The sequence below is a fragment of the Terrapene carolina genome, unplaced genomic scaffold (genome assembly GCF_002925995.2).
Source record: "Terrapene carolina triunguis isolate 2854851 unplaced genomic scaffold, T_m_triunguis-2.0 Scaffold23, whole genome shotgun sequence".
Lineage (NCBI taxonomy): Eukaryota > Metazoa > Chordata > Testudines > Emydidae > Terrapene > Terrapene triunguis.
Window position 1 is genome coordinate 22,189,523 of NW_020664374.1, and position 16,574 is coordinate 22,206,096.

Here is a 16,574-nt window from a genome sequence, read left to right on the forward strand (position 1 = left end):
TAGTAGCTGAATATTTTTTTGACCCAATTTGCTTTTATCCTCTTGCCTGATCTTTTTAGGATGTTAAAACATGCCAAGCACTGCATAGGGTATTTTACATATACCCGTTTGAGTTAATTTGCAAGTATTAAAGTCTCACTAACAAAGGCTAAATGCTGTGAGCTATTGACATTTCATTAATCTTCAAAGAATCTCTCACTCTGGATATGATTAATGTATGTGGCAGCAAATAATGAAAAGGGTATCTATTGTGCACAGAACCATTTAGAAATCTTGAAAATCCTTTTGCATTCCCTTTGTTCCACAGTCTCTCCTCCGCCTGGCTGAGAATAAGGAAACAGTCACCGGTTATGCTATAGCTGGTTCCCACCAACACAACATTCCGATCCTCACTGAGCTGTGCATTCAAGCAAAAAAAGGAACAAACATAAACAACTCCATTCCCATCCATCTACTAGAAAGGAACTCACAGATGCTCCATTATATACCTCCCACTGGAACAGATGAGGCAGAAGATTTGTATAAAAAAGAGGGAAGACTCAGACAAAACAGAGGGTCATTGTAATTGTTTTCATTGATAATCTGTTAACCAATGTTACACTATTGAAATGCTACTTATGCCCCCCCCCCCCCCCAGTTTTAAAAAAAATAATAAACATTGTTAGCTGGCCCTGAGAATCATTCTAATTTACTTCCCTTCAGAAACGGTGCAAATATCAGATAATATTAAGTTCATTTAAAGAATGTGAGAAGAGAAAGGAAAAAAAGCATGACAAATGTATTGAATTTTAATTTTAATTATGTATATAAATAGTAACGAGAGACTGAGGAGTTCTGAGACTTGCTACTTGCAGTGCTGATCCTCCAGTAGGCTCTGTATGGGCAGACTCTTAAAGCTCTCTGGATGCTGTTGCAGGACTGAGGCCTAAAAGTTTCCATGCTGACAAATCCTAGGCAGTGTCCATTCACAGAGAATCCATACCAGAGTACCAGATAGTGCAAAGTCAGTCCTTCCTGAGGCAGAACACAGGTTAACTATACTTGTAATCAAAACAGATTCTTCAGTCATCTCTCTCTCTCTCTCTCTATATATATATAGAAAAATGTTGATCTTGTCTAAATCTTCTATGCACCTGTGTCCAAAGAAGGGGAAGAAATAAAATTAATATCATAGGCTTATTTTTTGCCACTGCTAATTTGCAATTAAAAACATACTTATTTTGGTTTGCAATTTAACCAGCAATTGCTCAAGGCACATGCTGATAAATACAGATATCTTTGTAGTGCAGTGATTTACTTATTGGTATTATAGTAGAATGCATTGTGCTAGGTGCTGTACAAAGCACATAGCAAAACCCTGCTGCAAGGAGCTCATATATAACTATAACTATCACATAAGCCACAGAGAACTTTGCTCCTCTGGCTGGGGAATGTTGTGGTTGGGGAACATAGGAAGTGGGGAGAGCACTCCCCAACAATACATCCCAACTTGAATTCGAGTAACCAATACCTTTTACCACTGAACAATTTTTCACACCTGTTAAATATACAGGGCCTGATTCTAATCTGATTTACACTGGTGTAAATCCAGAGTAACTGCATTAAAGTTAACAAAATTAGATAGATGAAGAACCAATAGTAAACATTAATTTTGGGGATACACCACTATCCCCTGGCTCCCCTTCTCCAGGCCCCCACTTCTTCCCCATCTCAGCCCAAGCCCACTGCGCAGCTCCTCCCAGCCCCCATGCTGTCCTCTCCCAGCCCTGCCCCCTCCTGCAGCCCCATCACCTCTCTCTCCTGTCTAACCAGGCTGCTGACTATCCACTTTTCGCCTCTGCCTGCTTCCTCCACACTGGCATTGCCTGCTGCCTAGGGGAAGTGAGATTGTGGGATTTGGGGGTGTCTTTGGGGCACTGAGACACCTCCCAGAACCCACCATTTGGGAAACATTGCTAAAGGGGGTCTCCACAGCATCGCTGCAAAGTCATTCTGTCCTAACAGCATAACCCAAAGACCTATCCTATAGCAAGTTCAGATGAGTGAGGGCAGGATTTTGCTTAGGCCTGTGGACAGCAATTCCAGGCCCCAGGGTGGAACAGTCAATGGGCCCCCTAGAAAGGGATGTGCCCGCCTGGCTGCATTTGCCGCCACTGGTACCACCCCGCACGTGCCTCGGAGCCAGGGCCGGATTAACCTTTTGTGGGCCCGGTGCCAAACATATTTGTGGGCCCCCACAGGAGCAATAGAACATGGTGCGGGGAGGTCAGTACCTAGAGTGAGGGGCCGGCCAGGGGCAATGGGGCATGACATGGATGGGGCGGCCCTGCTCTGTCCAGCCAAGTGCGAGAGCACTGTTTACAGACTGGCAGCCACCTGACGCCCACTGGCCCACCCAGCCCTGTGCTGCCAGCATGCCCTTCCCCTCTGGGGCGGGTCCATGCCGTACCACACAGCCCCCCCAACCAACCCCTGCCAACCCCTATGCCCAGCCTCCTCCGCCCACAGCCCCAGCGCCCTGCACACCACCATCCCTGCCCAGCCCTCCCCCCACCCACAGCCCCACCGCAACTGCTTAGCGCCCCGACACACACAGATCTCCCCAACCCTGCACAACCCAAAGCCCTTCCCCACAGCCCCACCACAACTACACAGCACTCCACACAGACCCCCCACTGCCCAGCACCCTGACATACACAGATCTCCCCAACCCTGCACGACCCAAAGCCCTTCCCCACAGCCCCTCCACTACAACTCCACACAGATCCCCCACTGCCTAGCACCCCAACACATACAGGCCGCCCCCCCGCCAAGCACCCCCCCGTGTCTAGCAATCCAAAACACACAAACCTCCCCCACTGCCCAGCGCCCCCCACCCCCTCACAGCCCACCACACACTCCCACAGACCCACTCCCCCATGCCTTGCCCCCTGGCCGCACTCACCAGCCCTGCTGAGCCAGCACAGAGCAGGGATCCCCTCTCCCAGTACAGTCCTAGGGGACAGAACAACTGAAGCTCCCTACTCCCTTCTCTTCATGTGTCATTATGTAATGCCTGCATCTGTAACTTTAACTCCATGCATCTGAAGAAGTGGGTTTTTTACCCACGAAAGCTTATGCCCAAATAAATCTGTTAGTCTTTAAGGTGCCACTGGACTCCTTGTTGTTTTTTAACTGAAGCTTGGGCACACAGAGTGGTCCCACCACCCAGCCCTACTTGCCTGGTGCTGGGGCCCGCAGCGGAGAGGAGACGTTTCCTTGCAGGGGTGGCGTGGGGCAGCCACCGACTTCCCCAGCCCACTGCTTCAACAGAGCGGGCCCCGCGGCCCACCCGGGTAATTTAAAAGGGCCTGTGGCTCCTGGCCACCGCCCTCACTACTGCAGCAGCGGCGGCCGGGGGCCCCCGGGCCCTTTTAAATCGCTCAGGCCCCTGGGCAATTGCCCCCTTTGCCCCTCCCCATCAATGGGCCTGATTTTGCCTTATTTTAGTAGCCAGATTCAAATATTAGTATTGCAAGTGACTTAAAAGGAGAATGAAATAAAAAGAAAAAAAGCACAATCTGACATACTTAAGCATATATCCTAAGCAGTGTAAGTAGAAAAAATGTGTTTTGTTAAAAGCTTACAGTACTGATCTCCAGCGCTGGGATTACCCAAATCTAACAAAAAGCCCTGACTCAAGCAAAGTCTATAGACTCTAATCTAAGCAGTGATCACAATTCACCAGCCATTTATCAGCACAGCTGACAAAAGACACAGAATTTCCCCATCTCTCTCAGGCCAAGGACTGAGGTTTTTAAGTGGCTCAATTTATAAAAAGTTAATTGTAGCGTCTCTACAGATAACTTATGGAAAAGTAAGTGGTATTTCAAGGGCTACACTTCCCCCTTTTAACCATTCAAACATATTTAAAGAATTAAATGTTTAAAAGTGTTAAGTAAATAAAATGGACACCAGAGACACTTCACAAATCAGGACTTCAGACACCAGCTTGCACTAGAGATGTTGTTCAAACTTATTTGCATAGTGTGAGTCCAGTACTGGGACTGATAGATTTTGGGAACAGAGCTTTGAAAAACATAAATGTGTAAAGTGAATGTTAAGAGTATGATTCCCCCCTCCCTTTGCTTAATTAGAAACAAATAATTTAGGTAAGTTCTCAAAAGGTGAAATAAAAACAGCTGAAAATAGGTCTATTTGTATATAAAATATCTAGTGGTACTGGAAGGACAATTTCATGTTTCTGATTAACCTGACACTTGCAGATGCATCTTTATATACAGAAGACAATATTAATGTTTTTGTAGCATTTAGATCTTTCCTAATTCACAGTGAAAAAATATTTTAATTACACATCCTCTTCCTTTGTTTTCCCCCCATGCCTCTCACTCAAGCCAAACCTTTTCTCCTCTTTCTTATCATGTTTATTTCTATTTTATGTAGCTATTTTGAAAAAGGTAAATACATTTTTATTGTTGTAGTTAAAGTATGAATTGTCTATGAATCCGTCAGCCGACTTTTGGAACTGTCAGGAGTTAACTACAGTAATTAAGGATACATTAATGGAAACATTAAAGTGCAGCTCTATTCTTAAAAGTGATTATGTAAAAATAAGGGATTGTTATTCAAGAGATGTGTGCATTCAGTCATATCTGCAGAATCTTTGTTAGTGCTGATGACTCATGAAATTCAATGACCTCAACCTGTTTTTCAAACCTAGATGGAGTTTACAGGGCTGGCAGTTGAGGTGGGGGAGGAACATTTTGCTTGTAAACTGAGCTTATTTGATACAGAAGTCTTTGAGAAACAAACACGAACCCACAATATCACTTTTACAGTCACTTTCTAGAGTAGAATCATTCTTTTGTGTAACACAGATGAAAATGGTAAAGATGAGTGTATTGGCAGGTAAGCCCAGAGAACTGACACTGCATCTGTCAACCACACTGTCAATCTTGCAGACAAAACCAAACCAAACATTTCTCTACTGTATTTGCAAACTTCAAAGCAGCACTTTAAAAAATTGGCTGGCTATAGAACTATGATATGTACATTTTAAACAGGTCCACTATCTTATCAAATAAAAATGTAGAGGCAGCAGAGTTTAATGCAAACCTCATTCATGCCACAGATTATTCTACATTTTTAACAATAAACAGCAGTAATACTCTTCAGTTACATAGCATTTTTTTGTCCTGTGATCTTAACCTGCTTTAAAAAGGTTGATTACCCTAATTCCAGGAATGTGGAAACTGAAGGCTAGAGTGGTCATGTGACTTGCCCATAGTTATACAATGAGTCAGTAGCAAAGTCAGAAACAGAACTCTAGTCACTTCCACATCTCCTGCTCTGAGCACAGGACAACACTGCCTTCATTTGCCCAGACTCTTTTGAGAAACAATTGTGACCAATCCTTGTCCTTTACCTGTTTGATGGGAAGTGATGGCGCATTCTACTTCATGGTTCTTTCTTCACCTGAATTGACGTGTACTTCCACTGGCATGTCATTGTTGGCTTCAGACTTCAAAAGAAAACACAGTATTTAAAATGAAGCCCAACCCATGGTAAACAATTCTGCCAGAACAGAAACCCTCTTCAAGAGCTAAAAAAAGAACAGTTACTTACCTTGCACAGTAACTGTGGTTCTTCAAGATTATGTAACCAGTGTGGATCCCACTGTAGGTGCACCCACACCTCACGTAAACAAGGCTGGGATTTTTAAATGCTAGTGTCAGTCAGTGCACGTGTCTGTATCTTCCTCACAAGTCAAAGCCTGTGTTGCTGAGGACGGCAAAAAGCAGGGACAGAGGGCATGGGATCCACACCGACTACAACACCTCAAAGAACCATAGGTACTGCAGGGTACATAAATACATTTTTACTGAGGTAGTTAAAGTATGAAATAATGTCTATGAATCAGTCACTCAGTCTACTTTTGGAACTGTCAGGAGTTAGCTACAGTAATTAAGAATACATTAATGGAAACATTAAAGTGCAGCTCTATTTTTAAAAGTGACTATGTAAAAATGGGGCATTGTTACTCAAGAAATGTGTGCATTCAGTCATATCTGCATAACCTTTGTTAGTGCTGATCTCCCCCTCTGGGTATGCGTCAGTCTGGTTCCCCCTGTAGGTGACTGGCAAGCAGTATGCTCTCAGGACATGCGAGTAAGGAGTATCAATCAAATGGCTGATTGAAGAACAGCTCTTTCGAACTTAGCATATGCTCTGGTTGCCATGTCAAGGGTATAATAAAAGCCAATGGGCTGCTCCACATGGCTGCCGGACAGATCAGCACTTTTCTGAAGCAGACCACGGATGTTGCTTATGCCCTAGTGGGGTGTGCCTTGAGGTTCAGAGGGAGCAGCTCACCAGCCAACTAATAACAGGTGGAAATACACAGTGTGATCCCCTTTGAGATTCTCTGGGATGAGATGGCTTGGCCTTTCGATGTGCTGGATAAGGCCATGAAGAAGCACAGAGAAAATCTGAAAGGCTTGGTCTCGTGGGTGGAACTCCCCTTGGGAGGCTAGCCCCCGGCTCTGCCCCTTCCTTCCTTGACCCGCCCCCGCCGCCAGAGCCCCGAGTGCCACCCCCACCCCCACCGGCTGGAGGAGCCGTGGGCCAGCCTCCCCTCTCCAGACCCCAAGCTGCCCTGGGGAAAAGCATTTCACTCTCGCAAAGACGCTTTAGATATGCCCCATGCAGGTTCCAGGGCGGCCGAGGAGGCAGTATTTGCTACTCAGCTTCCTGGGTTGCTTAGTAATCTCTCTGGGAGATTACTGATGAACTCAGGAAGCTGAATAGCACATACCACCTCCTCAGCCAACCTGGAACCTGCATAGGCATAATAAAGCAAAAACTCCCCCGCAAACCCTGCAACTGGGGGTCCGGCAGCCAAGGATGGGCACTGTAGGAGAACAACATTAAGCTCTCATATGGGAGTCGGGTCTCTAAATGGAGGGCAGGTATGAAGAAGACCGTTGAGGCACACAAGACTGAAGGAGCCTTTACTGGGGCATAAGACGCCAATATTACTGCAAGATGGATTTTAAGGGAGCTAGACAGTAGACCTGCCTGTATCAGGAGAAGTGTATAGTCCAGAATCTTTATTGTCAGAGCCTCTACTGAATTCACATAGTTCTGGGCTGTCCATATGGGAAATCTTTTCCACTTTGAGGAACAGTTTTCCTGGTGGAAGGTTCCTAGCTTTGTAAAATAATTTCCCGGTCCTGCTCATCCAGCCAACATGTGCAATGATTATGTGTCTGGTTGCAATATTTGACCCTGGTTCTGTGATATCATGCCCAGACAGGTGGGAAGACATAGGAGAGGCTGACTGGACATCTGATTGAATATAGTCTTGTCCTTCACAACATTCTCTGGCAAGAAATTCCACAGGCTGACTGTGCGTTGTGTGAAAAAAAATTCCTTTTAGGATATCTTTCAGCTCCTCTCTCCCTTCATGAGGGAGCTTTGCCAGAGAGTTGTAGAGAAACCAAGGTGACTGCAATCTGGATCAGGAACTCCTGAAAGGCCTTGAAATTGTTCACTGCAGAGGCTACCACCTTGTCCATGGATGACGAGTAGAGGTCCTCAGAAAGTGAAAGCTTTGATCTTGCTCCTCTCTCTGTATTCCAGTGACTGAGGTCTTGCTAACAAAGCCATGGGATGGGGGGGAGGGGCTCCTCCTCTTCCACAACAGCCAGGGATTGGTGGGCTCTCTATAGCCCCATCAGTGTTAAAGTAGCGTTTCATATGTGTACAGACAGGGCAGCAGGTTGAAGGCCAGACCAGCGCCAATCCTGGCATGCTAGTGGTTGAGAGCTGTAGAGACTCTCAGGGTCTCCTGGTGGCACCATTCAGACACTAGCAGAGATGGGTCCCTGCTGGACACCAGCAAAAGGGCATGTCCCGGGTATTATGAGGAGTACATCTACTCTACAGTTAGCATTGATTGGTAAGGCAATATGAGTGCAGGTGATGCTGAGAGTGGCTCTGGTGCATCCTGAGTCCATCCTGTCAGTGCCAGAGTCAACATCCACAGGGCAGTATTTCTGATGCCAGGCCCAGTGGAGTCTGCTCCTTTTCATCCATCTTCAATGCCCTGCAGGACTTGGATGACTTGTCACCCAACATCCTCCTGTCTCTCTATGAGACGACCAAGCTCCTTCTCAAGCTCATGTCTCAGAAAGCCTCTTCCAGCACCTTGCTTCCATTTCTGAGATGTTGACAGCTTTGGTGCCAGGCGCAGTACTAATGCCAATGTTGATGCTTCATCTGGTTTCTGTGCAGTTTTTGGAGCCACCTGCCTAATAGATGGAACACTAGAAGATGCAAGCTTGAGCATTAAAGAGGTCTTTGAGATTGAAAGTGGAATCAGATCTAGTTGTCCTTATATTCTGGGTCTTGAACCCAGGCCTGAAGAGCTGCTAGGCAGAGGACATCTCCATGCCGCCACCCAGTGGGAGCTATAATAACTTTGTGCTCCACTACCCATGACCCACGGAGGACACAGACAAAAGGAAGCCCCACCTCAAGGGGTCTGACAGACAGCAGCCTCCTGGCTCCTGACTCTCTATAAACCAAAGGGATGTTCCAGGAAGTGTCCAGGCAACAGCACAGATCTCCTGTACCTTTACTGACCACTCCTGCTCCATGTTCTTGAACCTCTTGAACTCCTGGCTTAAACCTCACCTCGATTTGGACCTCACCTCCTGACTCAGACCCTGAAAGTTGACTTGGACTCTAATCCTTAGTATCAACCCTGGCTTGGAACTTTACTATGAACTCCTATGCTGCTCTCAGCCTCAAGTGTGACCCTGCTCTGACCCCTAGTCCCAACAGCCCTGGTCACGATCCTGACACAGAAGAACCACAGATTGCTCCTGCAGATGGGAGCTTCAGCCTCACGCCTTTCAAATTGCAGGTTCTTTCAGAGAAGCAGAGGCAGACTGAGCCCTTGCCTGGGATGTGGGACTCTCCCAAGCAGAATAGGTATATGCTGTGCCCATCTTTCAGAAGAATTAGTTCATCACAGGACAGTCTAGACTTGTTTGATGCCTGCAGGTTTTGAGTCCACCAATTCTAAGTCCCTGTCTGCTTAGTGGTTTTTGGTTCAACAAGCACTAGAACAGATTAGAGTGATCAAAATACAGGAAAAAGTAGTTCTGAAGAGTTTCAGAAAATTTTTAAGAAGTTTGGCCAAACCTAAAGTCTAGCAGTTGCACACCAACTAGATTCCATCTCACTGGTATGGGTGATAAGAGGGAACTTAGGGAGTGTCACGGCCACCCCACTCTTTATACCCTCACATGGGAGCACAGAGCAGGGACACGGCTATTCCAAAAAAAAAAACCCAGTCTCATGTGCACCTACATTGGGATCCACACTGACGGAAACCCAAAGGACAATCACTTCTTGCAAAATGAAATGGTCGATGAATCTGACATTCACTTTCTCTCTCCCTCTCACACACAAAATCGCTCCAAAAGTATTTCTAGATTTCAGCCATCCAGTGTTTGGTTTAACACTAAGTAATGGAAGAACAGTAGTTCAGTGAAAGATACTTTAACTGATTCATTTTTGTCTGCACTAATTACAGAGGTAGAAAATTTCCCACAGATGTTGTAGATGCCATTTTACATTCCTAGAATTCCGTGTTGATTTATACACTAGACCTCTTTTATACTATACCCTTTGAAAGTGTGTTCTCACGCTACCTCTGCAGTGAATAACAGAAATTAAAGACTGAAGAAAGGCTTATTAGAGCATCTTTTCAGCCTCCCTGCCAATGCAAGAATGTTCCCTACAGCATATATTCAAATCTAGTTTTAAATGGGCTTCACTAAGAATATTTCCATAACTTCCACTGAGAGACTATTCCACAGTCAGACCGTACTACTTCAACAAGTGTTCTGACATTAAGCTTTTGCTTTATTTATTCCATTACTCCTAGTTAAACTCATTTGGACTTCTCTGTGGTATGATGAGGCTCTGCTATATCTGCTTCCAAGTGGATTTAGCCTGTTTACATCAGGTTTTAACAACCCCCTTTTATGCAATTCCAAAACACTTCCAAATATAAGTGTGCTACTGTAGCATGTGGTTGAAATTTAATTTAATTTTCTCTCTATAGTAATAAAGAATACTTTACTAACTTCACCTAAGTACAATTGTGAGCAACAAATTATTTGGCGCTAAGGTTTGAGACAAATTAAATTTTCACAATACAGTTAAACTGTAATGGGAGTTCACATATAAACTCTATGAATAAGGAACCACATTTTCCTTTATTTTTTATAATCACCAAGCATGCTGTCAACATTTAACAAACAATTATGTTTATATATCAGTTCAGTAGTCCTTTAGGGATGCATTAACTTTTACAGACACAAAAAAAAATCCCTGCTTAAAAATATTACCATCTAATAAAGCCTCATTCATCCACGTGGCTGGATCCTTATGCAGAACCCCATTTTAGCCAGGATAGATATGTAAACATGATCAATGCGGATGTGGTTGCAGGAGTGGATCCCAATCCTGCAAATAGTTTCCCTCATGCAAGGTCCCATTGATTTGGATTGCACAGTAACTTATTTCAAACAACTCAGGCTTTTCTTTTTTCTTCTCCTTTCCCCTCCGCCCCAAACTGCTTTGCAGAATTTCTTCCTACCATGTCTCTCAAAGTGTTTGGAGTTTCATACAAATATACTTAAATTTTATAAGTATTGAAGCTTAGTCTAATGGTCTCAGGTTTTTATTTACTGTATTTAAAGACATGTGCATTGGGGCTTTTTTATTTTAAAGACCTCTCCTTCCCCTAAAAAAAGAAAGCCTCCTGTTCTGACACCAGGCACATTCTTTACATATTTAAATGAAATCACATCTGCTGACCCCACTCACTTGAAAACACATGGATAAAGAACACAAAAATAAATCTTGTAAAGTACTACACTCTAAAATGTGAAGTGTTTCCTCAGGGGTGGGTGAATAATTTCAGTTTCCTAACGTGACTGATGTCAGGACAGATCTAAATCACTGCTCACTCCTCGGTAAATGAACTAAAATTAAATTACTCATTGAGGGCTCTGACATTGCTTTTCCCCCCCCTCTCATTTGTTTTGTTTTTTAAATGCCAAAACAAACAGAATTTAGGCTAATTTCTTTTTCCACAAAAGAAAAAACTAAACTCATGGAAAAATCTGTTGACATCATACCAACCAAAGGATTTCATCAAATAGTTGATCTCTTAGTAGACGGAAATGCCATAACACTACATTAGCTCTCCCAAAGTGGATCTGTATATGAGCAATAACTGTGCACAAGATTCATTCTAATGCCTTAAAGCTAGATGCAGGCAAAACTATTTAATGTCTGAAATGAAAAGAAGCTTTTTCTTTTGGCGTGTATCTCGTGTGTAAAAGCATTAACAAAAACTGAAAAAAGAAATTTAAATATATGAGAAATAGCAAAGTAATCAAAACTGTATACATTATAAGTAAATTTACTTTTATGCCCCTATTTTGGTCAGACAGTACATACCTTTTTTTTAAGGATACTCTTTGGATACACTTTCCGAGTACCAGAGGAGACAAAAAAAGTGTTCAATAAAAACACAGGCTGAATAATCAATGGAGTCCTTAACATGTGCTCACTCACTCCCCTCTTTACATCAGACATATCCATGAGGTTTTTTTTTTTTTTTTTAAAGGCTGTATATGACAGCACTATCTATTTAGATTTACGTTGTCTTCAGGATTAAACCAAAGTAACAAATATCACCATATGCTGTGAGCCTCAAAAAGCTAACAAAGGTCAGAAACGGATAGAACTTGGATGGCAGAGTTCCTACAACCAACCAAACACTGCAGAAAATGGTGGTGTTGACCCAATAGTAGAATTCTGCCTTGGATCACTCGCCCCAGTCTGCTATTTAGGGGCACAGTGTTGAAGATGGAGGGGTCATCTTTTGACTCTGACATATATGAAATTTAAGCTCAAATTCCCAAGCCGCTTTTGAAAAATGGGATTTAGGAACCTAGGCCACTTAGCCACCTTTTGCAAGCGTAGGAGTGCCAGTACAGATAATTCCATTCTGGCTACCTAAATTTCCCCTACAGTTTCAGTCAGATACTATACTTTTCACTTTCTACCCTAAACTGTGGGTAGTGTTGTTATGTGTTGTTAAACATCTGCCATGTTTTGACCCTAAGGGGGCTGACGCTGTGTTCCCTACAGTGTGTACAACAGTAAAAGAATTAAAGTGCTTTGGGATCCTTTGGGATGAAAAGCACCATTTGAATGTCAAGATAATATTGAACAGAAAATGACTGCACAGAATATATTTGCTTTAAACCTTCAATATTTGAGTTAGCAATTAAAAGTAGATCTCAGGGCATTTTATACCCCCGATGTTAATGCCTAAGGAAGACAGATATTAACCATCACTCTATCAATTAAAAACAATTTTTAAAAATTAATTACCCAGAAGAAATAGATGTAAATGATTAGAATCACTTGTGTGCATATTTTCCTTCTATACAGAAAGAGAGAGAAGCACCATAGCCAGCTATCAGAATAATACTACACATCCAAGAGTGGGCTGCCTTTTCTAACAATTTGTTCATAGCATTACAGTTCAGACAGAAGCAAAAGTCACAGGAACCCATGACTTTCCTGCTATCCTCTTTAGAAACCTGTTACGGAGGGTCAATCCCCGTTGCAATCCAGCATCTAACTGAGAAAACCTCATCTGCTCATGGGGGTTATATCAGACTCGATTCTTGCACCTACATGTTCACCATTTGTTTCCTTCCTACATTTATAACTTGGAGGTCTGGCTGGACCAACAACTCTGTTTAGCAGAGTAGATACCATAATCCATGCCTTTAACACTTCAGCTATTGTAATATGAAGTATTTGAAGCTAAGTGTTATGAATACTCAAGTTGAAACAGTTGCAGCTACCTGCCTACTTAATATATAGAGCATGGCATCTGTGCTCTGGGATCTGTACTGGTTACCAACCGGCTTCCAAGTAGAACTGATGGGGTTTATTCTAACCTATTAAATTCTATATGATACTTGGATGTGCCTACTTGAGAGACTGCCTCTCCCCCTATGCAATACTGCTGCAGCTATAGACTGTAGCAGCTCTCGAGTTAGAATACCCTCACTATCAAGAGGGTAAAGCTGGCAGACTGATGTCCAAGACTTTACTCATTTAAGGCTCAAAATAGTCCAATTTTACTAACATTTAGGGCATGCTGCATGGCCCAACTGTTTCTTTTGGCTTTTTGGGTGTTGCTAGAATACAGGTGGCACAGGGTGGAGTTTGAGGTATTGTGGGATATGGGGCAGTATCTTATTGGGACTCTCAGTTGTTGTAAAGGGATGAAGCGGATTGAATACTTGTGACAAATTATGTCATTTCCAGTGATGGCAGAGTGCTAAGGTGCATATTTTGTAATGTATTTTCCTAAATCAAAAGAAAAATAAAATAAAGACCAAATCCATCTTCTTAAATTACTTTACTTGATGTTAATACAAAGCTCAATCTGTTTGGAAGCATCTAAAATCCATATGTTTATTCAGATTGTCTTGAAAATTGCTGAGCCTCTGCTCCAAAAGGAGTTCCTGAAATACAGCTACCTTAAAAAGAAGTAATATCTTTTTTTTGTTTGGGGGGGGGGGGGGGGGGTTTATAACTTTTTTTTGCATACACCTATGGTTCAGACTATGGATCTGATCATCCCCAAACTGATATCCCCAACTGGGGTTTGAGCTCAGCTAGTGACAGGCTTTCCCTGCTGCTCTGGGGAAATAATATTTAAAAAAGACTTTTGAAGCACAAGTTGGATTTACAATGTGACTTGAGCCAAGCTGATGAACAGGAGGAAGGGATTTACCTACATGTAGCAGGACTGGGGCTCTGTTGCCAGTCAGAGTAACTGAGGGCATGTCCTCACTATAAATTTAAGTGGACCTATGTTACGTTGACTTACAGCCACCACAGTAATTACTGCAGTGGTTCATGACCACACTGCCTTCTTCTGTCAGTGGTGCACATCCTCACCAGGAGCACTTCCCACCGACTAAAGAGGGGCAGTGTGGGGCTCTGAGAGACAGGACTCCCAGGGCCCCACAGCAGCCTCCCCCCCTCTCGGCTCCACTCTGGGAACAAGGCTGGACACCAAGCGCAGAGCTCCCCGCTGGGCACAGCCATGTTCCCAGTGGGGAGCTGGAAGCTGAGACACTAGGGGGACAGCTGGGCTCCCAGCAGAGAGATCCGTGCCCAGAGTCCGGTCATCTGCCAGGCTCCCGGTGGGGAGCAGAGAGCCCAGAGGCGCAGACTAGCTCTCCGCGGGGAGTGAGGAGCCTGGGCAGCAGTCCAGTTTGGAGCCGAAACTGGGCAGCAGCCCGGCTGGGGACTTGGGAGCCAGCTTTCTTGTCAATTTCACGGCTCCAACAGAGCCGTGAAATTGACAAGAATGACAACCAATAGATGTAAGTAACACAGTGTCTACAGGGACACTGCATGGCCCTAACTACACCTACATAAAACCTACGCCTCTCGTGGAGGTGGAGTTATGTCGGTGTATTAGGGCACTTACATTGACGGGAGCAAGGCTGTTGTGCATACACTGACATAATTAGGTCGATGTAAGCTGCTTTAAGCAAACCTAATGCTGTAAGGTAAACCAGGCCTGAGTGACTCAAGTCAACATGCTGTGAGCATTGAACCCAAGTAGCACCCAGGTACTGCAAGTCTGAGTAGTGCTGTCATTAACTTTCTGAGAATATATGTTGTGCACATTAGTCCCTCTCCACCTGCATTCTGCAAATTTTACCCTGAGAAAAAAGCATCTGGGTTAAGAACCAATATTTCAAAGTGCTCTAAAATCCACGTGTGCTCCTGCTAGATTTTGAAGGGAAGGTATATTTTGGTGTGTACAGACAGAGAGCTTCAGCTTCCTTTTGCATAGCTATCAGCAGGCTCTTGCTATTTTCCCTAGACCAGCTTCCCTAGTTTCTTTGCAAAGTGTATATGTCTGCAAGGAGGCACTTTCCAGCTGGAAAGCATTTCTTTATACGTGTAGTACATACTTGGGCTGCTGCTCCTTTTCCTTCCAGCCCCCCAGGCAAACACTCACTAAAGGCCATGCCTACTGACTGTTTAAAAAGTAATACAGACCCATATCTGGGGTGAGTTTCTGCCTCCAGAGAGCCACAACGCTTTAGGGGTCTGGTGACAAAGTCCAAAGAAATAAGATGACCAAACTTGCAATAAAGTTCAAACAACTCCTCCCCAGCATTTATGCTGGGGTTCCAGGCTGTCCCCAGTCATCTGAAGGTACCACCCAATTAACACGTGAGCGACTAACAACAGCTCCAGCTCTCTTGCCCTCAGAGAAGGAGCCTGTTTATTGTCCAACCCCCATTCCCAGTATGCCCTATACACATTCCAGCAGCCCTTCTTAGGACCACTCATCCAAGGCCTCCCTCCAGATGGCTGACAGAGAAGGGAGCTTTGCTGCACCTACACTTCAAGACTCTGGTCCCACACAGACAGATAGTCTTGGACCACAAACTGCCACCTGGGACTACCTCCTCTCTATTAATGGCTGCTTCATTTCCTGGGTCTCTCTGTAATAAACCTCCTGGAATGGATAGCACAGCCCCAGATAACTCCTTCCTCAGTCTTAAAGGGCCAGTACATCACATTATACCCATCCTAGTTTAGTTTGTCATGTTGCTATATCACAGCACGTTCTTCTGGCTCACAATTTTCAGGACACTTTGTTAGTCTTGCAAGACTAGCTTTTTAACTGGGGTTAATCTGCAAAAGAGGGGATGGACGGCAATCCTATAATCCAGCTGTTTGTATCAACGGAAGAGGCACAGCAGCTCAGGAGCTAGGAATGTAAGACTCGAGTCTAGAGATGGAATTGCCCATGAATTCAAAGGTACAGTTGCTTTAAGTTACGCATTTGAACCTGTATTTCTTTAACTGGCCAGTAAAATCAAAACAGTGATCGGACAGCACAGACTCTCTCCACTGCACATAATTCTAAGTAAACTTCTCCCTGGAAATAATTGTTTTGGCTTTTTACAGGCACTGTGCTTCACTGAACTGTCTGCATACACTTTTCAGCCATCACAATTTGTTTAATCTGTTCTATGAGCCATACGAGATAGAGACAAAGCTGTTATAGTTCACTAGTCTGTATGAAGGGTAACTGAAATTTCTATTAGCTAGAAAAACCCAAGCAAAGCATTACGATGCTTAACAGGAAACCCTCTACATGAACTTGAGGCAGGATGTAAAATACAAATGAGACATTCTCTCATAAAGTAACCACTCATTAAAAGGTCCACATTTCTTAACAAGCCAGTGCAAATTACCAGGTACACACAGCTTTCATTTTTAGCACAATCCAGTTTCTGTTGCAATTTAAGTTTGACTCATTCACAGAAAAGGCATGGCCACAATTTTAGTGCAAAATGATAAGTCAGTCATTCTTCTGTGGCTCTGCTGATCTGTGGCTCTCTGCTCCCTAGTGCTAATGCTGC

The 16,574-nt window shown here is 43.9% G+C and overlaps 1 protein-coding gene across 1 annotated transcript in view; it reads right to left on the minus strand.

Moving 5' to 3' along the window:
- Positions 1 to 834: 834 nt before the first annotated feature.
- The window catches only part of LOC113406162 (MICOS complex subunit MIC26-like), a 54,121-nt gene continuing 38,381 nt past the window's right edge, over positions 835 to 16,574 (minus strand). Inside the window, exons 7-8 of the mRNA XM_026649188.1 lie at positions 5,426 to 5,521; positions 835 to 1,133 (exon numbers count right to left, since the gene is read on the minus strand). Coding sequence (XP_026504973.1) covers positions 5,453 to 5,521 — 69 coding nt within the window. The 3' untranslated portion in view covers positions 835 to 1,133; positions 5,426 to 5,452. The remainder of the gene's footprint in view (positions 1,134 to 5,425; positions 5,522 to 16,574) is intronic.